Source organism: Doryrhamphus excisus, linkage group LG2, assembly GCF_037039965.1.
Source record: "Doryrhamphus excisus strain RoL-2023G ecotype Guam linkage group LG2, RoL_Dexc_Guam_v1.1, whole genome shotgun sequence".
NCBI lineage: Eukaryota > Metazoa > Chordata > Actinopteri > Syngnathiformes > Syngnathidae > Doryrhamphus > Doryrhamphus excisus.
In genome coordinates, this window is record NC_136358.1 from 17,649,584 (window position 1) to 17,676,980 (window position 27,397).

Genomic DNA, 27,397 nt, shown 5'->3' on the forward strand with positions numbered 1-27,397 from the left:
CATTAATGTGTATGATTTAGCGCATGGTTTATTTTGGATCGGCTTATTGGCTTGAGTGGACTCTTTTCCTGAATGTACCTCTGTGCACTGACTGCACTACATGCTTTAAAACGGAAAAAAAGAGCTAAAAATGTACCTTTTAAGGCAGGGGTCTCAAACACGCGGCCCGCGGGACAAATATGGCCCGCAGGACACTAGTTTGAGGCCCCCGCCTTGATATGAAAGTTTAATGTTTGATATGGATGCTGTATGGTATCATGTACCCAGAAAAAAATTATTACGTTTGATTAATGTTCATGTTAAAGGTTAAATAACTGTTAGTAGTTATCCTCCGTATCCGTGTGGAAGTGGTAAGTTTTTGGCTATTTAAGTTTAAAGGAAATAACTTGAAGGCTACCGTTTAAGTCGCTATAGCTCTCTAGTTGGCGAGTTAGCATGTGTCTCAAGACCCTGCAGTTGCGCAATATGTTGTAAATAAAAGAGTATAAATGTGACTATAGTCGTGTTTTGTCATGTCTACAGGGCTCTAATAATGCTTTGTTCATTTTAATCTGAAAAAAATAATTTGTCTACCCACCAACTATATGTGGTTTCTTAAGTTTTTTTATTATTTGCCATTTTATTATTATTATTATTATATTTATTTATTTATTACTGATTGATTAATATTCTTTATTCTTGATTTGTTTATTTATTTTTCATCTTATTTTGTGTAGAAAAATAAAAATTACGATATTTGAGAACAGTGGAATGTTTGATCAGAGCTTTTATTGTAGAAAATCGGAACCAAAGCAAAGTTTATTCATTTTTCTGTTTTTAATAAATGCGTTTTTTTGGGGGGGGAACCTGATGCGGCCCAGCCTTGCCCAGGTAAATTGAGTTTGAGACCCCTGTTTTAAGGTGAAGGTGTTGTCAACTATTTGGTGCAGCAAGAGTTAAAAAAAAAAACAAGTGGAAGTGTAACAGGATGCTGCAACTACACAGATAGGGAAAAAAAGCGGGCTGTGGAATAATGTCATTATATTGTGAGAGGATAGGAAAATAAAGCAGCAGCGGTGTGACAAGATAAGGAATACAGAGTAAGCGCGGCATGCACGTGAAAGGACCAGATAATGGCATCGAGAGGCGGACACATTTGTCTTCGAGCCGGATCTCCAAAATCCAATCCATAAAATGATATTACACACAAACTGTGAGGCAAAAGCGTCTCCCTCTTTTATTCCATTCATTCATCCACAATGTGGCGATTCCCAATATTTGTAAATTGTCTACTTAGTTAGTGTTTTACATATACATATACACATATATATATATTAGCAAAAGCAAAAATATGTAACATTTATATCCCCTCCAAATCCAAAAACAACAGAATTCCTTCCTTGGAGTAAAGGGATGACTGCGAGGAGTCCTGAAGGGGACACCACAGAAGAAGAAAGATAGCAGCAAAAAGACAAACCAGTGTGCACGTCAAAACTCACTGTACACGGTGATTAAGCAAGATGGTGGATATCTACTACTTGGTCAGCTGCTGTCCTCCAGGGCGTTGACCACCTGCTCCAAAATGTCGGGGCAGCGGTCGGCGATCTGCTGAAGCACCTGGTTGGCGTACTCCTGGAGCTCCGCCCCCTCCCTCTCGCACAGCGCTAACTCTGCCTCCAACTGGAAAGGGACAAAAAGGGGACATAAGCACACGTTTTGGAAAGCCACCCAGAAAATATTTTTGGAATATATTGTGTTTGGATTTGCTGAGTCAGGGGCCAGGGGCCAGTGACCACCGGGCCAGGGGCAAGGGACAAAAGTCCAGGGACCAGGCACCAGCGACCAGCGACCAGTGGCCAGGCGCCAGAGGCCAGGAACCAGGAACCAGGAACCAGGAACCAGGAACCAGGGACCAGGGACCAGGGACCAGGGACCAGGGAACAGGGATCAGGGACCAGGGACCAGGGACCAGGGGCCAGGGGCCAGGCACCAGGGGCCACGAGGCCAGGGACCAGGAACCAGGGGCCAGGCACCATGGGCCAGGGACCACGGGGCCAGGGACCAGAGACCAGGGACCAGCGACCAGGGGCCAAGGGCCAGGGGCCACGAGGCCAGGGACCAGGAACCAGGGGGCAGGTACCAGGGACAAAAGTCCAGGGACCAGGCACCTTGGGCCACGGACCACGGGATCAGCGACCAGAGGCCAGGGACCAGGGGCCAGGGGCCAAGGGCCAGGCACCAGGGGCCATGAAGCCAGGGACCAGGGACCAGGAACCAGGAACCAGGGGCCAGGTACCAGGGACAAAAGTCCAGGTACCAGGAACCTTGGGCCGCGGACCACGGGACCAGCGACCAGTGGCCAGGGGCCAGGCGCCAGAGGTCAGGGACCAGGGACCAGGGACAATAGTCCAGGGACCAGGCACCTTGGGTCACGGACCACGGGGACAGGGAACAGGGTCCATCAACCAGGGGCCATGGGACCAGAGGCCATAGGCCAAGGGGCCATGGGGCCAGACTCGCCTTAATGACGAAGCACATTATAGTAAAATTAATTTTAATTGGGCATTTTAATTAAAATACATAACATAAAATACAGTATAATTAATCATGTAATAAAATGTCTAACTAATAATATACATGGAATAATACATGGAAATAAATAAAAGTAAAGAAAATTAATCATAATATTCTTGTCCTCCTGTTTTGGAGACTTTATGCCAAAATAAAAAATAATGATTCAAAATATTATTAGTAAATAAAGAAAAATAAAGTAAAAGTAATATATATATTATAATTAAAAAAATTAAATATAGTCCTCCCTTTTCCTGTTGTGATTATTTTTAAGCCATTATGCTCTTAGTAATAATGTAATAATGAGTAATAGTAATAAGAGTAAGAGTAATAATGAGTACCATAGTAAGTGTCAATATAGTCATATATATATATATATATATATATATATATATATATATATATAGTACATCATGACTGGTTCAAGACTCTATTCCATAGTTCGATTCCACGTACCTGCATGACTACCATTCGCAGGGTAAAAACAAACCCAATAAAAATAAGTACATTTAAAAAAAGAAGTCTATTATTTATTAATAGTGTTGCATCAGTCCATTAAAGTGTAACAACATATTTGACCTCTCGACTGCTTTTTTTTTTTTTGGCTGCAATCCCTCAGAAAAACACGGCAGTAAAGATAAGATAGGGAGCTGATTGAGGATTTAGAAAAGGTGTCTGCCCCCCCCCCCCCCCCCCACCCCCACCCCCCGGCCTTGACCTTATTGGAGAAGAAGTCGACAAGTGATACAACGTCAGACGTGGCGAGGATGAAATAAATGGTTTGATGAGGCATGTCCTGCTTTCGGAATCAAACTGTTTGCACAAGTGCTCTTTTTATGAGCTGCCGAAAGAACGTGGGATATTTTCACATGCTTTGGCGGGCCTTTGCGTGTGCAAACGCTGCAGAAACAACCTCTAAAGCTTTGAATTTGCGTCCATACCGTATGACATATGTTATATATATGTACACGTGTGTGTGTGTGTGTGTGTGTGTGTGTGTTGCAAAGAAGGATCCTGATTTAGTGTGTGACTGAGGTTGGCGGAAAGCACAGATAAAGTGCAGGTTGTTGAAGATGATTTTTACGACGGCCATTAAGGCTCCATTATCGTGATGGATTGTTATCTGCAGACACACACACACACACACACACACACACACACACGATATAGGTCTCTCCGTTATCAGTATAGAAACAAAATGAGATGCGTGTGTATGTATCTTGACACTGTAGACCTTGAACGTCTGCAACCCGGGGCGCTACAAATTGGGGCCAAAACCGACTATTGAAAGATATCAGACCGCTACCCCCCGTGAGTTCGGTTCGAAACTTGAGCGAGCGACCAGAGGCAACCCAAACAGTCCATCTGCGATCAATTGAATGCAGCACGAATGAGAATATTCACAGCGATCTTGACCCATATGGAGGATCTGTGACCAAGGGTCCGAACCTCCAAGTTCAGCCCCGCCCATTCATTCATGAGGGTCGTGGGGGGTGCTGGAGCCTATCCCAGCTGTCTTCGAGCGAGAGATACGGGGTACACCCTGGACTGGTGGCCAGCCAATCACAGGGCACATATAGACAAACAACCATTCACACTCACATTCATATCTATGGACAATTTGGAGTCGCTAATTAACCTAGCATGTTTTTGGAATGTGGGAGGAAACCGGAGTACCCGGAGAAAACCCACGCATGCACGAGGAGAACATGCAAACTCCACGCAGAGATGGCCGAGGGTGGAATTGAACTCTGGTGTCCTAGCTGTAAGGTCTGCGCGCTAACCACTCGATCACTGTACAGCCCCACTTCCAGGGTGATAGACATAATATGTTTAGGCCATGTTCAATCCACTTAATAGTACGAGTGTCACGGGACAGCCAACTCACGAGACGAGACGATAGACGGGATCGTGTTCAGGATTTTGGTCGATGGGCAAAATTCATTCATTCATTCATTTTCTACCGCTTATCACCGCTTATACCGCTACACCCTGGACTGGTGGCCAGCCAATCACAGGGCACATATAGACAAACAACCATTCACACTCACATTCATACCTATGGACAATTTGGAGTCGCTAATTAACCTAGCATGTTTTTGGAATGTGGGAGGAAACCGGAGTACCTGGAGAAAACCCGCGCGTGCATGGGGAGAACATGCAAACTCGAACGCACTTGAACGCACCATATGCTGAATATGCTAACATTCTCCCAGGCAATTATACTGTTTTTGCCCTGTTTTACGTATTTGGTCCCAAATGCTAATACTACGTGGGAATGCATAAAGGTGCTTTAAGATTTCATGACATTACTGAGTAACTGTCTGTTACATCACAGTGACGTAATCGCTCCGAAAAACAAACCCCGTGCTCGTACTCGTGGATGGCGGGTCTTTATTCATTTTGTGCTTTGAATTTTATGTTTTTTTGTCTCAGTTTGAAATAATACAAAATAAATAAATAGCATTGGATCGCTATAATGTAATGCATGGACAGAATAATAATGAAGGTCATCAGCGGTTAGCCATTAGCCTTCGTGTAGGTGCATTTCAACTTAAAGGAAGAAAATATGCAATAAGACGTAACAGGCTTGAAATCACGATGTTGTGGTAAAGCCCAAAAGCAACATAAACACAAATATGTGCATTCAAAGTCATTGCACCGTTCGGGAGAAAATAGCGTCGGTGAGGCACCAAAGTGCTCCATAGGGGGCGCTCACCTTGGCTATAAAAGCTGAAGACAAACAATGTTGTTGGGTGATAATGTGATAATTGCTTTAATATCATATCTCCCCCGGGGGGGGCTACTGTTTTTACTGCCGTCCCAGGACACTTTTATCGTTAGATTCCACCTAAACCTTCCATCCTGTATTATCAGCAGCTATAGTAGCTTTAAAAAAGGCTCCAGCGACGCCCTGTCTTGTTTTTGGATCGGCCAATCAGCGATCACAAAAGAGCGCAGACAAACACCCACGGTGTCGTCTGCCAGTCTGCGCTCAAGGGGAAGGAAAAACAAACATGGCAGCTGAAAAAAATTGTGATGTATAGGACGACGTCCAACCACAATAATAAACATATAGATAAATCAGGACCAAAACTTAGCTTTATCTTTGTAAAGGCGTTGATGCAGCTAAGGTCTGCGTGCCAAAGAAGCGGTCTGTCGATGGCATGCACACATCGCATGCGACACGGATGAGTAACAGCCTCCATGACGCGTTGCTTTATTTTGCACGGCTAATTCAAAAGGCGCCACTTTTTGGGGGGGGAAACAAGAAAAAAGAGCTGCCGACTGAGTGCTGCGTTTTTTTTCCCCTGCTTGTTGTTTAAGAGGCAGAAACGAACACTTTAAGGCCGAGGTGTGTCCAAAGTGCAGCCCGTGGCTGCTTATTATTGACCCGAGGCACCTTGTCCAAATAAAATCAAACACTGAAACAAGCAAAAATGTAAAATATTAAGAAAAAAGTCACCGTCACATCTAACACAAACAAAATAGGCCTTGCAAGTGTGCACGTTTTTTTAATAGAATATGATGATAAATGCTATTTCAAATGTAGGAAAGGAAAAGGAAGAAGCAAAGCTTATTAAATCCTACCCCTCCATCTGTTACTTTTACAATCAATAACTGTTACATTTGTTCACTTCCTGCTTTCCTCATATAATTAATTTTTTTTTAACTTTATTTAATTTAATTTTTTTACTTTTATGTTATTTTATTTTCCACATGTCCAAAAGGAGTAGGAAGAAGCAAAGCTTATTAAATCCTACCCCTCCATGTGGTACTTTTACAATCAGTCACTGTTACATTTGTTCACTTCCTGCTTTCCTCATATAATTACATTTTTGTTTACTTTATTTTATTTTATTTTTTTACTTTTATGTTATTTTATTTTCCACATGTCCAAAAGGAGTAGGAAGAAGCAAAGCTTATTAAATCCTACCACTCCATCTGGTACTTTTACAATCAGTCACTGTTAATAACTTCACTTCCTGCTTTCCTCATATAATTTTATTTTTCAAAAACTTTATTTTATTTTATACAGTGAAGAAAATAAGTATTTGAACACCCTGCTATTTTGCTATTTCTCCCACTTAGAAATCATGGAGGGGTCTGAAATTTTCATCGTAGGTGCATGTCCACTGTGAGAGAGATAAACTAAAAAGAAAAATCCAGAAATCACAATGCATGATTTTTTAACAATTTATTTGTGTGATACAGCTGCAAATAAGTATTTGAACACCTGTGTATCATCTAGAATTCTGACCCTGAAAGACCTGTTAGTCTGCCCATTAGAAGTCCACCTGCACTCCATGTATCATCCTGAATCAGATGCACCTGTTTGAGGTCGTTAGCTGCATAAAGACACCTGTCCACCCCATACAATCAGTAAGACTTTAACTTGTAACATGGCGAAGACCAAAGAGCTGTCCAAAGACACCAGAGACAAAATTGTACACCTCCACAAGGCTGGAAAGGGCTACGGAGCAATTACCAAGCAGCTTGGTGAAAAAAGGTCCACTGTTGGAGCTATCATTAGAAAATGGAAGAAGCTAAACATGACGGTCAATCTCAATCGGAGTGGAGCCCCATGCAAGATATCACCTCGTGGGGTCTCAATGATTCTAAGAAAGGTGAGGAATCAGCCCAGAACTACACGACAGGACTTGGTCAATGACCTGAAAAGAGCTGGGACCACCGTTTCCAAGGTTACTGTAGGTAATACACTAAGACGTCATGATGTGAAATCATGCATGGCACGAAAGGTTCCCCTGCTTAAACCAGCACATGTCAAGGCCCGTCTTAAGTTTGCATATGACCATTTGGATGATACAGAGGAGTCATGGGAGAAAGTTTTATGGTCAGATGAGACCAAAATAGAACTTTTTGGTCATAATTCCAATAAGCGTGTTTGGAGGAAGAAGAATGAAGAGTACAATCCGAAGAACACCATCCCTACTGTGAAGCATGGGGGTGGTAGCATCATGCTTTGGGGGTGTTTTTCTGCACATGGGACAGGACGAGTGCACTGCATTAAAGAGAGGATGACTGGGGCCGTGTATTGTGAGATTTTGGGGAACAACCTCCTTCCCTCTGTCAGAGCATTGAAGATGGGTCGTGGCTGGGTCTTCCAACACGACAACGACCCGAAGCACACAGCCAGGAAAACCAAGGAGTGGCTCCGTAAGAAGCATATCAAGGTTCTAGCATGGCCCAGCCAGTCTCCAGACCTGAACCCAATCGAAAATCTTTGGAGGGAGCTCAAACTCCGTGTTTCTCAGCGACAGCCCAGAAACCTGACTGATCTAGAGAAGATCTGTGTGGAGGAGTGGGCCAAGATCCCTCCTGCAGTGTGTGCAAACCTGGTGAAAAACTACAGGAAACGTTTGACCTCTGTAATAGCAAACAAAGGCTACTGTACCAAATATTAACATTCATTTTCTCAGGTGTTCAAATACTTATTAGCAGCTGTATCACACAAATAAATTGTTAAAAAATCATGCATTGTGATTTCTGGATTTTTCTTTTTAGTTTATCTCTCTCACAGTGGACATGCACCTACGATGAAAATTTCAGACCCCTCCATGATTTCTAAGTGGGAGAAATAGCAAAATAGCAGGGTGTTCAAATACTTATTTTCTTCACTGTATTTTATTTATTTTTATGTTATTTTATTTTCCACGTGTCCAAAAGGAGTAGGAAGAAGCAAAGCTTATTAAATCCTATCCCTCCATCTGGTACTTTTACAATCTGTAACTGTTACATTTGTTCACTTCCTGCTTTCCTAATATAGTTTAAGTTTTTTTTTAACTTAATTTAATTTAATTTTTTTATTTTTATGTTATTTTCCACATGTCCAAAAGGAGTAGGAAGAAGCAAAGCTTATTAAATCCTACACCTCTGGTACTTTTACAATCAGTAACTGTTACATTTGTTCACTTCCTGCTTTCCTTATTTTATTTTATTTTATTTTATTTTATTTTATTTTATTTTATTTTATTTTATTTTATTTTAGTTTATTTTAGTTTAGTGACCGTCAATATAGTGATATATATAGCTGGTATAGGTGTTGATATAATTTTTCCGGCAAGTAGACCACATGGTGGCGCTGTTATTAATTTCATTTCCTCCACCGCTCGGCCTGCTGTAGAAAACAGCCAGTGTAACTCTGGGCCGTTTCACCACATCATCACATAATTTGCTGCAAATTTGAGTGAGACTGATTGAAAAACATGTCTGCCATCATGCCAAATGTCTCTGCAGGGTCATACCCGGGGACTAAGAAACCAACTGTCCGTTTATCTAATCATGACTTTGGCCATTTACATGAACTTCGCATAACTTGAGTGACACCATAATATGGTGAAGCAAATTCTATGAGGTTGAGGAGGGTGGGGGGGGGTATCGTATTTCTTTGTGAGGAAGCTTCCTAAAACAGTACGCCCAACGTGGGGCTCAAACCCACGACCCTGAGATTAAGAGTCTCATGCTCTACCGACTGAGCTAGCCGGGCCACATTTCTCACCCCCTTCAATTCTGCTAGAGAATGGTCCTGGTACCATATTGATATTATCAATATCAGTATCACATTGATATTAGCATCAGGAAAACAATATTTTTCATCATCACATACTACAGCAGGTCAAGTGGTTAGCGCGCAGACCTCACAGCGAAGAGACTGGAGTTCGATTCCATTCGATTGTGGAGTTTGCATGTTCTCCACATGCATGCGTGGTTTTTCTCCGGGTACTCCGGTTTCCTCCCACATTCCAAAAACATGCTAGGTTAATTGGCGACTCCGAATCGTCCATAGGTATGAATGTGAGTGTGAATGGTTGTTTGTCTATATGTGCCCTGTGATTGGCTGGTTGGCCACCAGTCCAGGGTGTACCCCGCCTCTCGTCCGAAGACAGCTGGGATAGGCTCCAGCACCCCCCCCCCCACCCACGATAAGCGGTCGAAAATGAATGAATGAATGAACATACTACAGCATGAATTGGCCCTAGCCAATCACAGTAACAGTAACAGTTAACAGTAAGACAAGTAAAGTAAATAATTGTGTTTACACTGTTTACATATACATGTAATACATGTAATAGACTGAACAAATATTTAAATTAAATGGTCTTTTGATTAAATAGTATGTAATAATAAGATCATCACATGGTTTGTCTGGTATCAGCTGATACTGGCACTTGGGGGCATGATACCGGGCCTGATACCAGACAAACCATCTGATAACCTATGAGTACACTTGTGTTAATTTTAAGTTTTTTGTTGTTGTCATGACAGCAGTGTGACAAAAATGTTTTATTTTATTTAAATGAGAACTTTCATTCTGTTCCAATTTCTTTGAAACATTTTATTGCGTCATGAGCACAAGTTTTTGTTTTTTTTCAATAATTCATGCTAATTCACGCCTGGCGAGACATATCCCTGATATGTTTTCAGTATGTTCCAATGGAATATGACCGTGTTAGCTAACCATTTCTTTCCCTGTCCTCGTTTTTTTATTTGATTTTCTCTCCTCCCTCCTTCCGTGATGACAAGTCAAATAAATGGCCGTCTCTACCGCTCCGCATACCAGGCAGCAATCATCCTGCTGCCAGAGATCTTTTTTTAATTTATTTTTTTTTTAAAAAGGGAGAGTTTAATAAAATGAAAGTCTATTTGTTCCGCAGCCAGCCGCTTGTCGCCAGGTGACCCGCTGGTGTAAATCTCTTGGGTGATGTCAAAGGAGGTGCCAAAAAGTGTACGCCCTGTGCCCCCGCCCACACACCCACACAGACACAGATGGTACAATCAACACATTAAAGTGAAACATTAGACTACAGTCAGCATGGTGTTTCCACTTTAACTCCTCACATGACTCACATGAACGTGTAATTGTGACGTGTCAACCTAACTATGCATCTACTTAGTGTATTTCTATATATATATATATATATATATATATATATATATAAAAAACACTTATGGTTGCTGGGTGGCTCCCAAAATGAAAGCGCTTGTAAATCTGAGTCGCTAATGCGCCTACAAACGAGCTCCAGAAGTTATGGAAAAAACGGCAATAAAAACGTACCTGCTCCCGCGTCATGCCGTCCAGCTGAGCGTGCCAGGAGGCGGAGTCTGCGCGGTGATAGGCGGGGGGCGGAGCAAAGTCCTGCAGGATGACGGGGTCTCGCTCCTGACACAGCGAGGTCAGGTGACTGATGTAGAGCTTCAGTTTGCTGCGGTTCTGGTCCAGATCCAGGAGAGGAGAGAGGATCTGGGAGTATCGGGAGAAAGACAATGAATGCAGGATTTGGGAAGGGCGTTCAGCTTGGTGGTCTGCAGATTTTTCAAAACATTAATGAGGATCTTGGTAATGGTAATGGTAATGGTAATGGTAATGGTTTAATTTCATTTGAACATGCATCAGATTACAATTGAATGCATCACATAATCAGTTCACAGTTCCACATGTCCAAAAGGAGTAGGAAGAAGCAAAGCTTATTAAATCCTACCCCTACATCTGGTACTTTTACAATCAGTAACTGTTACATTTGTTCACTTCCTGCTTTCCTAATATAATTTAAGTTTTTTTTAAATTTAAATTACATTTAATTTTTTTTTTCAAAATTAAATTAAATTATTTTTTTAAATTAAATTAAATTAAATTAAATTAAATTAAATTTTGTTGCAACGACACATCATCAGTAGGGTAAAACTAACCTGTCTCACGACGGTCTAACCCAGCTCACGTTCCCTATTAGTGGGTGAACAGTCCAATGTTTGGTAATTCTGCTGATACGATGATTTAAATTAAATTAATATTTTTTTAAATTTATATAAATTTAAATGTAATTAAATTAAATACATACAAAATGTAATTTAAATGAAAAAAAACCTAAATTATATTAGGAAAGCAGGAAGTGAACAAATGTAACAGTTACTGATTGTAACTGATAATTTTTTAGCCTTATGCATTATTTTAGCTGTTTGAAGATGAACTATATCAGCAAGTTGAAGTATTTGTGATTTTAGAAATAAGGAGTTAGTATGTTCTCTGTAGGCGGCATTATGAATTATCCTTACTGACCTTTTTTGCAGTACATTTAGCCAGTGAACATTGCTTTTATAGTTATTAGCCCGTATTTCCACACAATAAGTAAGATATGGTAGAACCAGAGAGCATCTTTGGCGAGTACGTCTGTAAAAACAGCCTTGCGTTAGCGGCAGAGGGGCGACGAAGTAGGAAGTCCGGCCCCCTCAGGCCTCAGGAAGATTAGTTGTATAGTTCGGGCGTAAAGTGTTTATAAGACACTTATATAGTACGGTTGGAACTCAGTCAAAGCCAGGCTTTAGTCATTCTTTAGATCGTGTAGCATTAAAAAAGTTCAAGACGATCCAGTTGTAAACATGACTGTTCCTTTAAATGTATTATTTATTATTTATGTTAAAGACTAGAGAATATTTGGGGTTGTGCTGTACACTTTAACAAGCCCACTGTGCTATCAAGCGGGGCTATGAAAGCATCTCAGGGGAGAAATAATTCCACGCCGCTGTGGGTGTGTGTGTGTGTTAGTGCCTGTTTTATTAGCCTCCCATGCCGGCCTACCGCACCCTGACTACGCTGTGAAATCACTCCAAAGAGAGACATTCAGCCCGCCGACTGCCTGGATACATTTATTTCCCTACAACTCTCACACTATTCATTTATTGTCTCAAATATATATATATACATATATATATACGGTGAAATTACATTAAAAGGCCACAGAGGATGCATGCGTACATTATATGGAGTGCATACAGCTTAAACGGACTGCGTACAGCAATAAGAGAGCCACTATTTTCATTATCAGTCGATCCAAAAATAAATAGCAGTACTATTTACATAAGCATCGGCGTATGCATCGAGCCTGCACTGGCTCGGACCAGCGATAGCCTGTCATCATGTGAGGTTATTTTATTTAAAAGGAAAAACACATTTACACGCCGTCCTTGTCTTTATTCAGCGACGCATCGAATACTTGCAGAGACCATTAAAGAGGCAAAATGCCATTAAAAAAAATGGCCTCAGAATGAACGTGCAAGAGGGCGCACAGGCACCCGGTGTTTGGATGTAATGTGCTATGGCAAATTACCCACCTCACACACTAAGGAGAGTGTGTGTGTGTGTGTGTGTGTGTAGCTACACGAGAACTTGTATTTGGGCAGAAAAGGATTGTTGCAAACCATGATCACAAACAACATACATGAAAATGTAACAATGTAAATGATGATAGCACGTCAAAGTACTTTAAAAGCAATTACCGTATTTTCCGGACTATAAGTCACTCCGGAGTCGCACAAGTCGCACAAGGCCAAAAATGCATAATTAAGTAGAAAAAAACATACATAAGTTGCACTGGAGTATAAGTCACACAAGGCCAAAAATGCACAATTAGGTAGAAAAAAACATACATAAGTCGAACTAGAGTATAAGTCGCACAAGGCCAAAAATGCATAATTAGGTAAAAAAAAAAACATACATAAGTCGCACTGGAGTATAAGTCGCACAAGGCCAAAAATGCATAATTAGGTAGAAAAAAAACATACGTAAGTTGCACCGGAGTATAAGTCGCACAAGGCCGAAAATGCATAATTAGGTAAAAAAAAACATACATAAGTAACACTGGAGTATAAGTTGCACAAGGCCAAAAATGCATAATCAGGTAGAAAAAAACATACATAAGTCGCACTTGAGTATAAGTTGCACAAGGCCAAAAATGCATAATCAGGTAGAAAAAAACCATACATAAGTCGCACTGGAGTATAAGTCGCACAATGCCAAAAATGCATAATTCGGTAGAAAAAAACATACATAAGTCGCATTGGAGTATAAGTCGCACAAGGCCAAAAATGCATAATTAAGTAGAAAAAAACATACATAAGTCGCACTGGAGTATAAGTCGCACAATGCCAAAAATGCATAATTCGGTAAAAAAAAAACATACATAAGTCGCACAAGGCCAAAAATGCATAATTAGGTAGAAAAAAAACATACGTAAGTTGCACCGGAGTATAAGTCGCACAAGGCCGAATATGCATAATTAGGTAGAAAAAAACATACATAAGTAACACTGGAGTATAAGTTGCATAAGGCCAAAAATGCATAATCAGGTAGAAAAAAAACATACATAAGTCGCACTTGAGTATAAGTTGCACAAGGCCAAAAATGCATAATCAGGTAGAAAAAAACCATACATAAGTCGCACTGGAGTATAAGTCGCACAATGCCAAAAATGCATAATTCGGTAGAAAGAAAACATACATAAGTCGCACTGGAGTATAAGTCGCACAATGCCAAAAATGCATAATTCGGTAGAAAAAAACATACATAAGTCGCACTGGAGTATAAGTCGCACAAGGCCGAAAATGCATAATTAGGTAGAAAAAACAATGTGAAAAAAAGTCGCTCTGGAGTATAAGTCGCAGGAACAGCCAACCTAAGAAAAAAAGTGTGACTTATAGTCCGGAAAATACGGTATAAAAGAGAACAAAAGAGACACAAAACAATATATATGCACATAAATGGCGGCGCTACAAAATATAAATGAGTCGTGGCAGCGATGATGGACAGTAAACAAAACCAGTGTACCACAAAAAAGCACGTGACAGGAAGTGAATGAATGATAAGGAAGTGACACAATGAGCGCATTCCCAACAGGCATGAGGATGCTCACCCGTCTGTACAAAGTGGTGAAGGGGGGGTGGGAATAAAAAGAAGGACCTGCTAGGCCCAAATGCCCTCCTCATCGTCCTGCGAATCCACGGGGGCAGCGTGAATCCAGAGACAGCAGTGAGTTGGGAGTGGGTGGTTAGTTTAGTGGGACAGGAAGTAGTTGCGTTTTTTGGCAGGATTGTTAGGATTCTAAGATTTAAAGAAGACGGCGGATGCCTCACCTGGTCTGGAGAGGGCTTGTGGTTGTTGGGGACGTCCACGTTGGGGGACACCTTCAGGTGGTCGTCCTCGTAGTTGTCCGACATCAGCTTCATCCTGTTTTGAGTCTGAAAGCACATATCAAATGTCGTAGCAAGGTTATAGGTTGTTGTCTTATTTTCTGTTGACAATCGCTCGGCATGTTAAAGCACTTGATCCGCTAAAACCTTGAACGTGCGCCATTAAACCCCCCCGCCCCCCCTTGAGAACAAAATAACATTGTCTTTTCCGCTTCCTATCTTTTCCCTTCCTGAGTTCCTCTCATCGCCTCCCTCCGCAGCCGTGTATCCTCTTTCAGCCGCCCCTCTATCTGTTTCCCAACTTAGCGTCATAAATCTCGCTTTACGGCCAACCTTGGAGCGGTGAAGGAGTGAGACGTAAGAACGGTCTGTTGGCTCACGGCACAAGAGAAAGATGACAAAAAAGCGTGAATGTAAATATCGATAAAAGAAGGAAAAAAAACAGAAGCGCCCAACGTGGGGCTCGAACCCACGACCCTGAGATTAAGAGTCTCATGCTCTACCGACTGAGCTAGCCGGGCTGGTTGACCCTGTAGGGGTCATGTAGTCAGAAATAGTTAGCCCTATTTCAATAACCTGGCAACCAAAATGCGAGACAGCAGTTTTCCCTCATTGCTGTCTCTCCGGATTTTGTCTGTGACTGATTTCATGGATCTGCTCCTTTCCGACTTTCTCTCATTCCCGATGTTGGTCTTTTCTCCGTCCTTGATCTTTATTTAGCCTTCCTTTTAATCATTGCATTCTTCCGTTTTGTCTTCATCTGTCATTTTCGTGCTTTTTTTTCGTTTCATTCTATCTTTGCATTTTCCTTCTTCCCTGCATTGATCTTTCCCAACTTCCCAGATCATCTTTTCTCATCCTTTCTTCTTTCTAGTCCTCCTTACTGAGTGGTTAGCGCGCAAACCTCACAGCTAGGAGACCCGAGTTCAATTACAATTTCATCCTCGGCCATCCTGTTTTGTTTTGTGTGTCGGTTGCTTTAATGCTAATGCTAATGCTAATGGTTTAATTTCATTTGAACATGCATCAGATTACAATTGAATGCAACCCATAATCAGTTCACAGTTCCACATGTCTAAAAGGAGTAGGAAGAAGCAAAGCTTATTAAATCCTACCCCTCCATCTGGTACTTTTACAATCAGTAACTGTTATATTTGTTCACTTCCTGCTTTCCTACACTTCCTGCTTTCCTAAATAATAGAAAATGAATGAATGAATGATTATACAGGGGCTGCACGGCGTTGAGTGGTTAGCACGCAGGCCTCGCAGCTAGGAGACCCGAGTTCGATTCCACCCTGGGCCATCTCTGTGTGGAGTTTGCATGTTCTCCTCCCACATTCCAAAAACATGCTAGGTGAATTAGCGACTCCAAATTGTCCATAGGTATGAATGTGAGTGTGAATGGTTGTTTGTCTATATGTGCCCTGTGATTGGCGGGCCACCAGTCCAGGGTGTATCCCGCCTCTCGCCTGAAGATTTTATCTCCCATTTCCTCACCTGATCCGCCCTTCCCCAACCATCCTCATGTACACCCCCTTTTTAAGACAGCACAAATCGTGAATAAAAAAAAAGCAAAGGCAAATCAATTTTGGCCGTCTTTTGCCCCCATCCCTCCATTTTTTTTTTCGTGGTGGACTTCTTAATTATCAGGAATGCTGACCCTGGCGCTATCCCTCCAGCTAAATCTAATCACATATTATTCCATTCCAACCGTTACAAAGAGTGAGAAACAAATGAAGCGGGGTGAGGTAGCGGGGGAAAAAATGCTGAGTTGTGGAAGAAAAAAAAAATGTATTCAACTGTGATAAGACGAGAGGGGGGGGGTTGTAGATTAGATTATTGTAACATCATAGGGACAGTTATCGGTGTGCAAAGTTGCTGAGTCATGCTTGGATGTAAATGTTTGATTAACCTTCATGGCTGTGTGAGTGTAGCATTCTGTGTGAATTGTGTCATTGTGTGTAATAATAATATTCATTCATTTTCTATTGAAAGGGTCGTGGGGATGCTGGAGCCTATCCCAGCTGTCTTCGGGCGAGAGATGCAGGGTACACACTGGACTGGTGGCCAGCCAATCACAGGGCACATATAGACAAACAACCATTCACACTCACATTCATATCTATGGCCCCTAAAGCCCAAGCCACCTTAGCATCAACCAAAGAATTGCACCAGCAACCTTATTTTTTCCCACACATACTTGCATTTTTATGCGGGGTACACCCTGGACTGGTGGCCAGCCAATCACAAGGCACATATAGACAAACAACCATTCACACTCACATTGATAACTATGGCCCCTAAAGCCCAAGCTACCTTAGTATCAACCAAAGAATTGCACCAGCAACCTTATTTTTTTCCCACCCATACTTGCGTTTTATATGGTACGCACTTGTCGTCTCATTTTACTCACTCTCCGGGAGCTTTACTCTCGTGTGACACTTGCACGAGGAGGGAGCTAAAAATACGCCCGGCGGCCTCGACTCGCCTGGCGCTCACGCAAACATACACAGACGGGAATACTGAGGAAGTCTCAGCTGTGATCCATCATGGAGGGACTGAAAATTATGATACCACAGAGGGAGCGAGGCAGCGGGATGGGGGATGGAGACAAAGAGCGAGCCCACAACACCCCACTCTGTTCCCCACCCCACACACACATATATTCAGACAGTTGACAGGGACCATGTTTGAGACCCCTGATGTGTCATAAAGGACCTGCGAAGGGCCAGTGATGGAAAGTGATGTGTGCTACGATGGCGTTACTCGACACGTTTCCATGCTCTGGGGTGGAAAAACTGTATTTCCTGATTCTCGGAATTTTGCACAAATGGGCAAAAATTCCCCAACAGAAAGTAGCGGGGGCTGCACGGCGGTCGAGTGGTTAGCGCGCAGACCTCACAGCTAGGAGACCCGAGTTCAGTTCCAATTCCATCCTCGGTCATCCTGTTTTGTTTTGTGTGTCAGTTGCTTTAATGCTAATGCTAATGCTAATGCTAATGGTTTAATTTCATTTGAACAAGCATCAGATTACAAATGAATGCATCACATTCACAGTTCCACATGTCCAAAAGGAGTAGGAAGAAGCAAAGCTTATTAAATCCTACCCCTCCATCTGGTACTCTTACAATCAGTAACTGTTACATTTGTTCACTTCCTGCTTTCTAAATTAAATTAAATTCATTCATTCATTTTCTACCGCTTTTCCTCACGAGGGTCGCGGGGGTGCTGGAGCCTATCCCAGCTGTCTTTGGTCGAGAGGCAGGGCACACCCTGGACTGGTGGCCAGCCAATCACAGGGCACATATAGACAAACAACCATTCACACTCACATTCATACCTATGGACAATTTGGAGTCGCAAATTAACCTAGCATGTTTTTGGAATGTGGGAGGAAACCGGAGTACCCGGAGAAAACCCACGCATGCACGGGGAGAACATGCAAACTCCACACAGAGATGGCCGAGGGTGGAATTGAACCCTGGTCTCCTAGCTGTGAGGTCTGCGCGGTAACCACTAGTCCGCCGTGCCGCCCCATTAAATTAAATTATGTATTAAAAAATAATTAAATTATTAGTACCATCTGGTACTTTTACAATCAGTAACTGTTACATTTGTTCACTTCCTGCTTTCCTAAATAAAAATGGAAAATGAATGAATGAATGATTATGCAGGGGCTGCACGGCGTCAAGTGGTTAGCACGCAGGCCTCGCAGCTAGGAGACCCAAGTTCAATCCCACCCTCGGCCACCTGTTTTCTCCGGGTACTCCGGTTTCCTCCCACATTCCAAAAACATGCTAGGTTAATTAGCGACTCCAAAGGTATCCATAGGTATGAATGTGAGGACATTAATTCGTGAGACAGTGAACGCCTCATCCTCTGAGGGGGTGGAGAAGAAAAACCACCGATGCGTTTTGCCACGTTTATATCCTTCTTTGGTCCAGTGTGTGTTTAACTTTGTAAACATGCACCAGAGTGACGGGTGGCCTGCATGTGAGTTTGTACTCTAGTAGAGATAAATCAACACCCATCGGTATGAAAGCGTTGTCACCCTGAGATTTGTTGGTGCGGCGAGGAGTGGGAGGGGTAAATCCTAAATTTACCCCTCGGTGGTCGGAAGACCGTGGACACATCTGGAGCGGGTTCCTCTTTGCCGTTTTGTGTTTTCTTTAGCTCTTTGTGTCATAGACATGTCTTCCTTCCTGTTCTAACCCCCCCACCCCACATGTGTACAGTATGTCATGTGTATGTCACGCTCCCGTACGTCTTCCATCGCGCTGCTAAAATTCCTACCTGCTGCTTGAGTTCCTGCACCAGGCCGTCCTTCTCCCGCTTCAGTGCCGCCACCTCTTCCTGGGTTTTCTTCTTCTTGGATGAGGAGAGCTCCAGCAGGGCGATGTTGGCGTCTTTCTCACTGATGGCTGCCAGCAGCGCTTCTTGCCTGCACATATCATTAATAATGTTGGATCACTGTTGGCTAATTCACATCAACAATTCACATCTATGAGTACCACACATAAGAAGACCATTGGGCCAATTCTGAGACAGATTCCTTTCCTTTCTAACCAAAGTCCGAAAAGGTCCGACTGTCTGATGTTACTAAAGATTAGCCTGATCGATTAGCTTGTGTTTATTTACCTGACAGTCTGGGCCAACAATCATGTTCAATGTTGAGAGCTAAGAGTCTTATGTGTGGGAAAATGTATCCCTTTCATCCATCATTTATATGTATTTACCGTATTTTCTGGACTATAAGTCGTTCTGGATTATAAGTCGCAAAAGGCCAAAAATGCATAATTAGGTAGAAAAAAAACATAGATAAGTTGCACTGGAGTATAAGTCGCACAAGGCCAAAAATGCACAATTAGGTAGAAAAAAAACATACATAAGTCGCACTGGAGTATAAGTCGCACAAGGCCAAAAATGCATCATTAGGTAGAAAAAAAACATAGATAAGTTGCACTGGAGTATAAGTCGCACAAGGCCAAAAATGCACAATTAGGTAGAAAAAAAACATACGTAAGTTGCACTGGAGCATAAGTCACACAAGGCCAAAAATGCATTATTAGGTAGAAAAAAACATACATAAGTCACACTGGAGTATAAGTCGCACAAAGCCAAAAATGCATAATAAGGTAGAAAAAACATACATAAGTCGCACTGGCGTATAAGTCGCACAAAGCCAAAAATGCATAATAAGGTAGAAAAAACATACATAAGTCGCACTGGAGTATAAGTCGCACAAGGCCAAAAATGCACAATTAGGTAGAAAAAAAACATATGAAAGTAGCACTGGAGTATAAGTTGCACAAGGCCAAAAATGCACAATTAGGGAGAAAAAAACATATGTAAGCAGCACTGGAGTATAAGTCAAACAAGGTCAAAAATGCACAATTAGGTAGAAAAAAAACATACATAAGTCGCACTGGAGTATAAGTCGCACAAAGCCAAAAATGCATAATAAGGTAGAAAAAACATACATAAGTCGCACTGGAGTATAAGTCGCACAAGGCCAAAAATGCACAATTAGGTAGAAAAAAAACATATGAAAGTAGCACTGGAGTATAAGTTGCACAAGGCCAAAAATGCACAATTAGGGAGAAAAAAACATATGTAAGCAGCACTGGAGTATAAGTCAAACAAGGTCAAAAATGCACAATTAGGTAGAAAAAAAACATACATAAGTCGCACTGGAGTATAAGTCGCACAAGGCCAAAAATGCATAATTAGGTAGAAAAAAAACATACGTAAGTCGCTCTGGAGCATAAGTTGCACAAGGCCAAAAATGCATAATTAGGTAGAAAAAAAACATACATAAGTCGCACTGGAGCATAAGTTGCACAAGGCCAAAAATGCATAATTAGGCAGAAAAAAAACATACGTAAGTCGCTCTGGAGCATAAGTCGCACAAGGCCAAAAATGCACAATTAGGTAGAAAAAAACATATGTAAGTCGCTCTGGAGTATAAGTCGCAGGAACAGCCAACCTATGAAAAAAAGTGCCATTTATAGTCCGGAAAATATGGTATATGCCAATTTAAACTATAAACACATGTTTTGGGTTAATGTTTTTTTGGCTTTCTGAAAGAGAGTCGCCGGATTGACTTCATTTCTGATGGGGAAAAATTGATTCAGTTAAGGTCCGTTGCGATTAGAGTCGGACCTTCCGCAGCGATAGAGCGACGCTAAGGTTCCGCTGTACTGGGTAAGGCAGTCTGGGTACCGTTTGGCTCATTGCTGCCGCTCACAGGTCAGTCCGGGTACTACGTCTGAATAAATGTGTGTTGTCTTCTATTGCGGTGATTCCCAGCTAGGTTGGCTGAAACTGCAGACATTGTTAAAACGCCTATTTACAACAATTACGCGGCTACATCGAGAGCGCTAATTTTTTAACGTGTTGCGAGCATCGTACATCGCTCGCTTCCTAGACACAAATTCAAAAATCACATAAAAAAATTATGACTTTTATTATCCCGTGTGGGGTCTCTCACTTGAAAATCTTCTTTCCAGAGGTGGAAGGTCAAAGCCCAACCTAAGTTCCTCGTTCCTAAGTTTCAAATGTGCAAAGTCAGGATGTTCGTCCGGCCAAACCGAACCCAAACCACAACATATATTCTTTCAAGTGTGACATAAGACGACCGTCGGACAGCTAAAAGGGGAACATATGTCAACTGCTAGCGGCCGTTTGATTGGTTAAAAACATGTGAAACGCACACTGTCAACAAGCGAGGCAAACAAAGCGATGGTTGGGTGATTACAGGCTCAGATGTGACCGTTTCCTCTTTTCTATACGCACCGCAACGTATAAATCATACAGATTTGCAATCATAAAAAAAAAAACGTGCAATTATACGGATCCGCCCAAAACACCCTGCTGTGTGTTGCGCACACGCAAAAAATCGAGGAATGCGATGATGAGAGCATCTAAATGAAGACGGATGACACAATTGGCCCGGGTGACGGGCTCAAGGATTCTATGGTCAACCTCACTGACCGCGCTGTCAGCGTCCCGCCATGCATCCGTGCGGCGGCGCTCAGGGATTTGATTGATCAATTCTGTTGGCGACTGACGAATGAGCGGAACTAAACCGACAGACTGGGAACGTGCCCCGATACGTGGAAGCGACGCACACAAGAGGATTGCATGATGCTTGGGTGCATCTTCCCCTCTGACGCCGTCTTGATCCTTTTATAGCTTGGCGTCAGGGTTGAGTGCGTGAGGTGCGATTCCCTGACGAAAAGTTAAGGGGTGGTGTTTTCCGGAGAGTAAATTCAGTGAGCATAGCTTTCTGTTTCGCTAGTGAACAACGGCGATTAAGGAGAGAAGGGGATTGTTATTGGGGCTGGTTACAACTGTGCCTATAATTGGCAATGTTGATCCAAAATTGGAAAAACTCTTTGAACGCCTCGGTAAAACAGCAGACAAATCACAAACCTTACGGTCCACCTCGCCGCAATGTGCGGTTTGGTGTTTTTTTTGGAGGTGTGCGTCACAAGCTATGTGACGCTGTAGCCTATGCTCGCGCCTCGATGCAGGGGTCCACAACCGCAGGGCCGGGGACCGTTACCGGTCCGTGGCGCATTTGCTACCGGACCACACAGAAACTCATTCATTCATTTTCTACCACTGATCCTCACAAGGGTCGCGAGGGGTGCTGGAGCCTATCCCATGCACTGGGAGAACATGCAAACTCCACACAGAGATGGCCGAGGGTGGGATTGAACTCGGGTCTCCTAGCTGTGAGGTGTGCAGTAACCACTCATCCGCTGTGCAGCCCCTGTATAATCATATATTATATAAATATTATTAATTAATTCATTTTCTACCGCTTTTCCTCACGAGGGTCGCGGGGGTGCTGGAGCCTATCCCAGCTGTTTTCCGGCGAAAGGTGGGGTACACCCTGGATTGGCCACCACCTGGACTGGTGGCCAGCCAATCACAGCGTTCTCAGCTTTGTTCTCAGAGCACTCCACTTACTATTATTATTATTATTATTGTTATTATTATTGTTGTTATTATTGTTGTTGTAGTAGTTGTTGTAGTAGTAGTTGTAGTAGTTGTTGTAATAGTAGTTGTTGTAGTTGTAGTAGTAGTTGTAGTTGTAGTAGTAGTTGTTGTTGTTGTAGTTGTAGTAGTAGTTGTTGTAGTAGTTGTAGTAGTTGTAGTTGTTGTAGTAGTAGTAGTTGTTGTTGTAGTAGTAGTTGTTGTAGTAGTAGTTGTTGTTGTAGTAGTAGTTGTTGTAGTTGTAGTAGTAGTTGTTGTAGTTGTTGTAGTAGTAGTTGTTGTAGTTGTAGTAGTAGTTGTTGTAGTAGTTGTAGTTGTAGTAGTAGTGGTTGTTGTGGTAGTTGTAGTAGTTGGTGTTGTAGTTGTTGTTGTAGTAGTAGTTGTAGTAGTAGTTGTTGTTGTTGTAGTAGTAGTAGTCGTTGTAGTTGTAGTAGTAGTTGTTGTAGTTGTAGTAGTAGTTGTTGTTGTAGTTGTAGTAGTAGTTGTTGTAGTAGTAGTAGTAGTAGTTGTTGTTGTAGTTGTAGTAGTAGTTGTTGTTGTAGTAGTTGTTGTTGTAGTTGTAGTAGTAGTATTAATTCATTCATTCATTCTCTACCGCTTTTCCTCACGAGGGTCGCGGGGGTGCTGGAGCCTATCCCAGCTGTCTTCAGGCGAGAGGCGGGGTACACCCTGGACTGGTGGCCAGCCAATCACAGGGCACATATAGACAAACAACCATTCACACTCACATTCATACCTATGGACAATTTGGAGTCGCTAATTAACCTAGCATGTTTTTGGAATGTGGGAGGAAAAGCGGCTAATGGAACATTCTCCTTATTCATGCAAACGGTGCCTTCCATTTCATAGTAAAGCAGAGCTTCACCTGCCTGCGCACTGTGCTTATAAGCTACGGTGATAAAATGGTATTCGTTCCAGATGTCCTCGCTATCTCTGGCGAACACGTACACGCTTTTTTTTCATCGTTTCCCTGGCCGATCCTCCACCACTCGCTCTATCGCTCGCCCTCCCCGCCTGTAAAGGAGACAAGAGGCATTCTTTCCGTCCGTTTGGCGGCCGTGTGCCATGATGTCATCGGCGTGGCGACAAGGCGAGATAGTAAGCAGACGCACACGAACGCACCAGGCACCTGACCTCCACCCCGGCACGCACGGCAACCACGGGCCCGTCCTAAAAAAAAACACTTAAAAGGCCCTCGTTTTATCGGGAATGCTCATTCCGACTCTTGGATCCCAAGCGTTTGTGTGCACGGGAGGGCGGCTTCCAGTGTGTGCTGCGTTATCTCGTCCGTGCTGTCACGCTTGCGAGTGTGTAGCTGCATGTGTGAGAGTTCAATGCCGATAGCGTACTTCCCCCGCGCTAGCGTGGATCGAGTCCACGGTGACACTGGCCAGCGTCTTTCCAAGACAAACACGTGTTAAAAATAATCCGCTCTCGCCCGTCACCGTGCCATGAAGCAGCTCTCCATTGTTTCCAATGACATGGCGACACACGAGACGCTGCTCGTACCACGCCGCTGTTTACACTTTACACCGCGAGGCGTTGTTGTGGTGGAAGCTAACGTTTCTAAAGCGGCATTGTCAAACCGGAAGATCTGTTTCATAACAGCACAACAATGGCGCCGTACATACGACCAACGCAAGGAACATCAACACATTATTGATTCATTTTCGACAAAATATACGTAAAGTAAAGTGGTACAGCCAGGTTTAACAAAACCCCCAAGGAAGGATAAGGAAAAGTGCTGATGGAAAAATGCATTGAGCACATCGGTTGCAAGTCCTAACAAATGACAAAGGTACACCACCCGTCCCCAGTATACGTTTAAAGAAAACAAACCCCGTATGGGAGAACCTTTAAGGCAGCGATTCCCAACGTGTGGACCGCAGCCCCCGTGTAGAGAAGTCATTAAAAATATTATTTAAAAATAATTATTTTATTATTTTTTAAAATTATTTTTATTATAAAATATTTATTTCAAGATTAAAAAAATATTTATATTTTATATTTATTTTATATTTATTTATATTTATAATATAATATATTTAATACATTAACATTAATATATTTATATTTCATCGACAATTTTATATTTATATATTATAAATATATATTTATAATATTTATTTATATATATAAGTAATTAACCTATTGAGTGTTATTGACCGGTCAAAATATTTATCCTTATAAATATAAAATCCTTTATCCCCCTGCTTTCATTTAAATTGTGAATCTTAATAATAACAATAATAATAACAATAATAATAACAATAATAATAACAATAATAATAACAATAATAACAACAACAACAACAACAACAATAATAATAATAATAATAATAATAATAATAATAATAATAATAATAACAATAATAATAGTAGTCGATAGTCGAGTGGTTAGCATACAGCCTCGCAGCTAGGTGATCCGGGTTAAATCCCACACTCGGCCATCTCTGTGTGGAGTTTGCATGTTCTCCCCGTGCATGCGTGGGTTTTCTCCGGGTACTCCGGTTTCCTCCCACATTCCAAAAACATGCTAGGTTAATTGGCGACTCCAAATTGTCCATAGGTATGAATGTGAGTGTGAATGGTTGTTTGTCTATATGTGCCCTGTGATTGGCTAGCTAGCCACCAGTCCTGGGTGTACCCCGCCTCTCGCCTGAAGACAGCTGGGATAGGCTCCAGCGACCCTTGTGAAGATAAGCGCTAGAAAATGAATGAATGAATACTACTACTACTACTACTACTACTAATAATAATAATATTAAGTGCTCTGAGAATGCAGCATTTCGTCTATGTACTGTTTATAGAACAAAGGTGGGCCGCGGACATTATTTTAGATTTTCAAGTGAGCCCTGAGTTGGTAAAGTTTGGGAACCCTTGCTTTAAGGACCTCCAAAAAAATCCTACATGTGAGAAGATTCTAAAACCTTTCCACTAAAGACCACATGCTAAAAAAAATCTAAAGTGTATCTCTTCTTGGAGTCAATTTCCTGTTGTCTGGATTGGGCTTCACCTTCCCGTTTTTTCTTGAAAATTCAGTTCACCGCGCTTTCTACCTGTTCAATAACTGATCCGTCCAACAGTACATGACATAACGACTGAATCCTCGGAAAACACCAACTCGGGAGACCTGCTTGGATAACACGAGCGCAGCTGCGTCGGCTGAAGGATGCGACCACCTGACCGCCAGCTGAGGTCAGAGAGGCAGCTGGTGGGAAAAAGAAGGACCTCCACATGTTGATGACTTTAGCAAGAACGTGAACGAAGGCGCGGGCGGCACGTACGACCTACAAGGTGCGTGTGAAATCCAACTTTGGAAGTACATTTAGATGTCAGCAGAATGACAAACTGCAGAAATAAAAACAAAAAAACCAAAAAACGTTACACTCGGTCCGGGTCAAACAGACTGGAGTCCGATTGTTCTGATAGTACGATACATTTGGTTCAATGTAAACATAGACCAGAACCAAAAGTCAGGACTGCCTTTGGACTGCCAGTAGACTCTAGTCCCGTGTGAGTGACCAAAACCTCGGATGTACGTAACCAGGCGATGCATGGCAACACTAAGTTAAGTGAAAATCATCCAAAAAAAACCCAAAACATATATATGGGAAACTGCTGCACGGCGGTCGTGTGGTTAGCGCCCAGGCCTCACAGCTAGAAGACCCGAGTTCAATTCCACCCTCGGCCATCTCTGTGTGGAGTTTGCATGTTCTCCCCATGCATGCGTGGGTTTTCTCCGGGTACTCCGGTTTCCTCCCACATTCCAAAAACATGCTAGGTTAATTGGCCCGCTGATATCGGTCCTGAGTGAAAAAAAGGAAACACACAACACACTTCCTGCCTTCAAAATAAGAGCTCAACATCCTGTCTGCATCAATACATGTAAGGATTTTTGTATTTAATTAATGGATATTTTATTGTGTCTGCATGGTGGTCGAGAGGTTAGCGCGTAGGCCTCGCAGCTCAGAGACTCCTCCCTCCGGTTTCCTCCCACATTCCAAAAACATGCTAAGTTAATTGACGACTCCACATTGTCAATAGGTATGAATGTGAGTGTGAATGGTTGTTTGTCTATATGTGCCTTGTGATTGGCTGGCCACCAGTCCAGGGTGTACCCCGCTTCTCGCCAGTTGGGATAGGCTCCAGCACCCCCCCACAACCCTTGTGAGGATAAGTGGTAGAAAATGAATGAATGAATGAATGAATGATTATACAGGGGCTGCATGGCGGATGAGTGGTTACGCAGGCCTCGCAGCTAGGAGACCCGAGTTCAATTCCACCCTCGGCCATGTCTGTGTGGAGTTTGTATGTTCTCCCCGTGCATGCGTGGGTTTTCTCCGGGTACTCCGGTTTCCTCCCCCATTCCAAAAACATGCTAGGTTAATTGGCGACTCCAAATTGTCCATAGGTATGAATGTGAGTGTGAATGGTTGTTTGTCTATATGTGCCCTGTGATTGGCTGGCTGGCCACCAGTCCAGGGTGTACCCCACCTCTTTCGCCTCAAGACAGCTGGGATAGGCTCCCGCACCCTACTGCCACCCTCATAGTGTAAAAAAAGTGGCAGAAAATGAATGAATAACCCAAAAAGCGCCCACTCTGGTGGTAAAATAAGTGTAAGTTAAAAGTTTAAAAAAAGTACTAAAAAATGTAGAATTTGAAGGAAAACAATGGATTTCTCAGGGCCCCCACATATGAGCTTCACATTGACAGCAGTCCTGTGAAACATATGGACCGCCACATGTGCAGCATCAAAGAGCGGAGGCAGTCAATAAAAAAAAAAAAAAATTTTATGCTGCTCTGTCTCTCTTTTTGAATTGCCTATCAACTTCTACTGCAGCTGTTATTAAAAATGCT

The 27,397-nt window shown here is 42.5% G+C and overlaps 1 protein-coding gene and 2 non-coding genes across 21 annotated transcripts in view; all 3 read right to left on the reverse strand.

Moving 5' to 3' along the window:
• Positions 1–774: 774 nt before the first annotated feature.
• The window catches only part of LOC131132354 (ELKS/Rab6-interacting/CAST family member 1-like), an 89,810-nt gene continuing 63,187 nt past the window's right edge, over positions 775–27,397 (reverse strand). For 7 of the 19 annotated variants that reach the window (XR_013630458.1, XR_009130357.2, XR_013630455.1 and 4 more), the window contains 4 exons: positions 18,826–18,973; positions 14,476–14,580; positions 14,256–14,332; positions 10,673–10,813 (listed from right to left, as the gene is read on the reverse strand). Coding sequence is in view for 12 of the 19 variants with exons in the window: in XM_078799365.1 (XP_078655491.1) it covers positions 1,522–1,659; positions 10,628–10,813; positions 14,476–14,580; positions 18,826–18,973 (577 nt within the window). In the remaining 7 variants the exon portion in view is untranslated. Of the gene's footprint in view, positions 1,660–10,627; positions 10,814–14,255; positions 14,333–14,475; positions 14,581–18,825; positions 18,974–27,397 lie in introns of those variants that run through there. The other 12 variants (XM_078799350.1, XM_058077908.2, XM_058077909.2 and 9 more) reach the window with 9 other exon arrangements.
• trnak-cuu (transfer RNA lysine (anticodon CUU)) lies at positions 8,986–9,058 on the reverse strand. Its single transcript has one exon. It is a non-coding gene; the product is annotated as a tRNA-Lys (tRNA).
• Positions 14,981–15,053, reverse strand: trnak-cuu (transfer RNA lysine (anticodon CUU)). The gene has a single exon. It is a non-coding gene; the product is annotated as a tRNA-Lys (tRNA).